The sequence below is a fragment of the Sinocyclocheilus rhinocerous genome, unplaced genomic scaffold (assembly GCF_001515625.1).
Source record: "Sinocyclocheilus rhinocerous isolate Xijiao unplaced genomic scaffold, SAMN03320098_v1.1 scaffold493, whole genome shotgun sequence".
Taxonomy (NCBI): Eukaryota; Metazoa; Chordata; class Actinopteri; order Cypriniformes; family Cyprinidae; genus Sinocyclocheilus; species Sinocyclocheilus rhinocerous.
The window spans coordinates 261869-266430 of NW_015626376.1; the positions used below are offsets into that span (position 1 = coordinate 261869).

The window sequence follows — 4562 nt, forward strand, 5'->3', positions numbered from 1 at the left end:
GAAATGATGGCGTCATTAATATTTAAATAAATAAATAAATTTATTTAAGGCCATGAGGGACATGTAATGCATTTAACCTGCAGTTACAAATGCATAAATAATGTTTTGATATTTTAAACATAAAACGTTGGCAACTGATGTTTGAAATTAATTAAAAAATTAAAAGATACTTTAAATGTGAAATTAAAACAATTAAAACCGCCAGTAGGTGGCAGCAAGTCACTGTTAATAAGTGAGTCATTGCGATTGAACCGAATCATTTAAATGTTTGATTCATTCAGGAACGAATCACCGTCATGTTGCTCAGAGACGCAATACAAATATGTGTATCGTTACACCCCTAATATATATTTATATTTATATTATTTTTTTTATAAACAAATACATATTTTTAATTTATCCAAAATGTATTTTCTTGGCTCTTGAAGTACATTTTGTTTTGTATTTATTTATTTTTTTTGTTTGTTTGTTTAGTTTTTTATTTTTATTTATTTATTTATTTTGCTTTTGAAGATTTAAACAAGCTGTGTATTTGAAATACATTCTGATCAGATATTTCTGCCATACGAGTTGTCTGGTTCTCGGGATGTTTGCACTCACTGGACGTTTGATTTGTGCAGGAGTTAATTATCATCTGTTCACCGCAATAGAAGAACATGCTAAAACGCATTAATCAGACATGTTGAGCTGATGCTGTTCTGAATGAAACACAGTGACTTTTAAACAGGACAGCGGTGTAGAATTATGGGTAGGGGTCAAAGGTCATCAGTCAGGGTGGTTTGCATGTAACGTTACACCTTAAATCAGTGCAGTGATGGAGAAATCAGAGGCTGGTCGTATGCTCGCTCGTATGATCTCCAGCGTAAATGCGGTCGCTTCAGTCCTCCGCAGCGTTTCGAAGAGGAATGGAGATGTGTATCTAGTGTTTCCTTATTTTTGTGCAGGAAAGCACGGGCTTGTTGACTTCCTCTCCCTCCCTTCCTTCCTTCTCTGCGAAGGTACTCATCTGAAAAATGAGAACAAAGTGATTGTTCCTGTTCTCTTTCTTAAGTCACTTCAAATGCTGTTTGTGCGGCTGGAGCTCATTGTGAGGAGAGCCGAGCAGGAGACAGGTAAGAGACCACACACACACATGCGCTTTACAGGTGCATGTGTTCAGTCATGGATCAATATGGATTCTGTAATGATCAAATGTTCATATGATCCGCTCACATGCTGAAAATTTACTTCAAAATATGCCTGTATTTAAAAAAATAACCTCCATAACAGTTCAAATATTTGTATTTTTCAGATGATATAGCTATCAATATACATGTATAAAATATACTTATATTTCCTGAATTTCATCTATTATCAAATGTTCACATGATCCGCTCACATGCTCAAAATATGCCTGTATTTAAAAAAATAACCTCCATAACAGTTCAAATATTTGTATTTTTCAGATGATATAGCTATCAATATACATGTATAAAATATACTTATATTTCCTGAATTTCATCTATTTTCAGTGTATATGGACTACACACTGCACAGTATTTGTGTCTTGTTTTCCAGTGCAAATATCTAAAGATTCTGAATTCAAGAGATAATTATTTGAGATGAAAATTTGCATAAGATAACAGATCTTATTTTCTGGAAAATAAAAGATCAAAATGAACTTAACTTGTGCTTTAAACAATAACAGATGTGTGTCAATGTGGACAGAAAAATACACTTGTTTTCCCTTTGAATTCAGTTGATTTTTCTGAGTCCTTTGGCAGATATTTGTTTTGTTTTAAGCATAAACTCTCTTCATTTTGCTATATTTTTCAGAAAACATATTTTGCTTCTTAAATCAATCTTAATTTAAGGATGTTTAGATATCTGCACCGGAAAACAAGACAAAAATCATTTTTTTCCAGTGCAGATTTTGGCTTTATATTAAACTGCATGTTTTAGTTGCACAAATAAGATCTAATATGCAACATGCATATTAGATCATCGTGTATTATGCAAAGGAAAACACTCTGTATTTAGTGCATGTTTAGTTTGATTATGCATGTGAATTCTTGGTTTGAGGATAGTTTCTGTCTGCTGTCAGTGTTTGTGTCATTAGGATGTCATTCATCTGTTTAAAGCAGAAGTATTTGGTGTTGTTTGCATTAGTTAGGCTTGTTTTTGAGCCGGACTGTATTTCCCTGCTGTGATAGTTTGATTGTAATCTGCTCAAATGACAGCACTCGCTAATGGCTTGTAATGAAAAAGAGAAGTTCCAGTCCTAATGCAGTGAAAATGAAACACAGAGGAACAGCAGAGAGGAAGAGACTGATTCGGTTCACACTATTCCAACAAACACTGACAGATTCGATGAAACCAAAAAAGCTGCTGTTTTCTGGAGCAGTGTGAATCAGACAGGAACACAATAGTTAATAACAAAGCCAGTGAAGATCTCACTTAGTGTTTTTCAGTGCAAAAACAATCTTAAATGCATTTACTTGAGAAGCAAAATGACTGTAAAATCTGAGAAATGCATTAATGAGTTTATGCTTAAAACAAGAAAATATCTGCCAATGGAGTCAAAGAATGAAAATAAAATTCAAAGGGAATACAAGATTATTTTTTGACACCCATTGGCAGATTTTGTTCTTGTTTAAAGCACAAACTCAATTTTGATTAATTTTTAAGACGAGATATCTCTAGTTATTTTGCATCTAAATGTATCTTGATTTAAGAATGTTTCGATATTTGTACTAGAAAATGACACAAAAATACTGAGTAAGAGCATTATTTTTTGCAGTGTGTGGTGTTTGCGACACCAAGATCGGGGGTTTGATTCTCAGGGAATGCATGAACTGATCAAACGTGAATGCAATGCAAATCGCTTTGGATTAAAGCCTCTGCCAAATGCAATAAATGGGATTTAGTTCTAATTTACAACAAAGTCAGTCAAGACCAATTCATCACAATGCCTTCATATATAGCTGCAAATGATTATCTTGTGTTTTCCAGTACAAAACATTCTTGTAAAATAACTGAAAAATCTGAAAACTGAGTGAGTTTATGCTTAAAAAGGGAAAAATAACTGCCAGTTAATTCAAATTCATTATATTTATTATTTCATTTATTCTTGTTTTAAGCATAAACCCGCATAATTTTGATGCATTTTTCAGACTGAAGTCATTTTGCTTCTCAAGTAAATGTATCTTGATTTAAGGATGTTTAGAAAAAAACAAGACAAAAACGCTGAGGAAGAACATCTTTTTTTTTTTTTTTGCAGTGGGGCTTGCAACGGCAAGGTCAAAGGTTCGATTCCAGGAATGCATGAACTGATCAAACACGAATGCAATACAATTGACTTACGATAAAAGCCTCTGCCAAATGTATGAAAGCAATAAATGGGATTCTAATTTACAACAAAGCCAGTGAAGATCAATTAACCAGGAACACTGCAAAAAATGACTTTCTTAATTAATATTTGTGTCTTGTGTTCTAGTATAAATATCTAAACATTCTTGAATCAAGATGCATTTACTGTGCAAGTAAAATGAATTGAGATATTACATCTTGTTTTCTTTATATTTATACTAGAAAACAAGACAAAAACACTGCTATGTGTGACAAAAACACACACATAATTTATTTTGCAGTGAATGCCTTCCTATAGCTGCAAAAATGATTATCTTGTGTTTTCCAGTACAAAACATTCTTAAACCAAGATGCATGTACTTAAAAATCTTAATAACAAGGTTATATTTATTACCCCGTTTTTTCTTGTTTTAAGCATAAATTTACTTTTTGATGCATTTTTCTCAGAAAACAAGACTTGTCTAGATGTCTAGATATTTGTACTGGAAAACAAGACAAAGACACTTGAGTAAGAACATAATTTTTGCAGTGGCGCTTGCAACGCCAAGGTCAAGGGTTTGATGGAATGCATGAACTCAAGGCCGTAACCATGTCTTGAACATTGGGGGGGACATATATATATATATATATATATATATATATATATTCATTTATGTGACACACACACACACACACACACACACACACACACCACACACACACACAAACACACACACCACTCGCACACAGAAACATTCAGGAGCACAGAAACTTCCTGTCAACGCTGCCCCACGACTTTTATTAATACCATAGCTTCAATACTGAATCTCTACATTATATTTCTCAGCAACAAATAAAAGCTGTTTTTGAAGTAAACTCACAGCTTTATTGTTTGTAGAGAGAGACGCACAGATTCACACACAAAACATTCATCACTCTCTCTCTCTCTCAAAAGTTGAGTAGTTTGCATCACTAGATATAGCTGTCGGTCATTTAACATTTCTATCGTTCTATTTTTAATTATTTGCAACTTCCATCTTACCTCGCTCTCTTTCAACGTTAAACTGATGCTTTGTGCTGGAAGTCGCGCTCTGCTTCTGTGAACAGCAAACCTCGCCTACTTTGATTTGATTGGCCATCTCAATTATTTTGACATTGACCAGCGCTGTTAGCCCGCTGAGGCAGACCAGGATGAAAATGTCACTTTTACACCTTTTTGGCATCTTAAAAAACAG

At 33.7% G+C, this 4562-nt stretch overlaps 1 protein-coding gene across 2 annotated transcripts in view; it reads left to right on the forward strand.

The window, feature by feature from the left end:
* The first annotated feature begins 1041 nt into the window (after positions 1-1041).
* Positions 1042-4562, forward strand: part of LOC107712450 (zinc finger protein 366-like) — a 19612-nt gene continuing 16091 nt past the window's right edge. The window contains exon 1 of one of the 2 annotated variants that reach the window (XM_016517718.1): positions 1042-1112. Coding sequence is in view for 1 of the 2 variants with exons in the window: in XM_016517710.1 (XP_016373196.1) it covers positions 1061-1112 (52 nt within the window). In the remaining variant the exon portion in view is untranslated. The remainder of the gene's footprint in view (positions 1113-4562) is intronic. The other variant, XM_016517710.1, reaches the window with a different exon arrangement.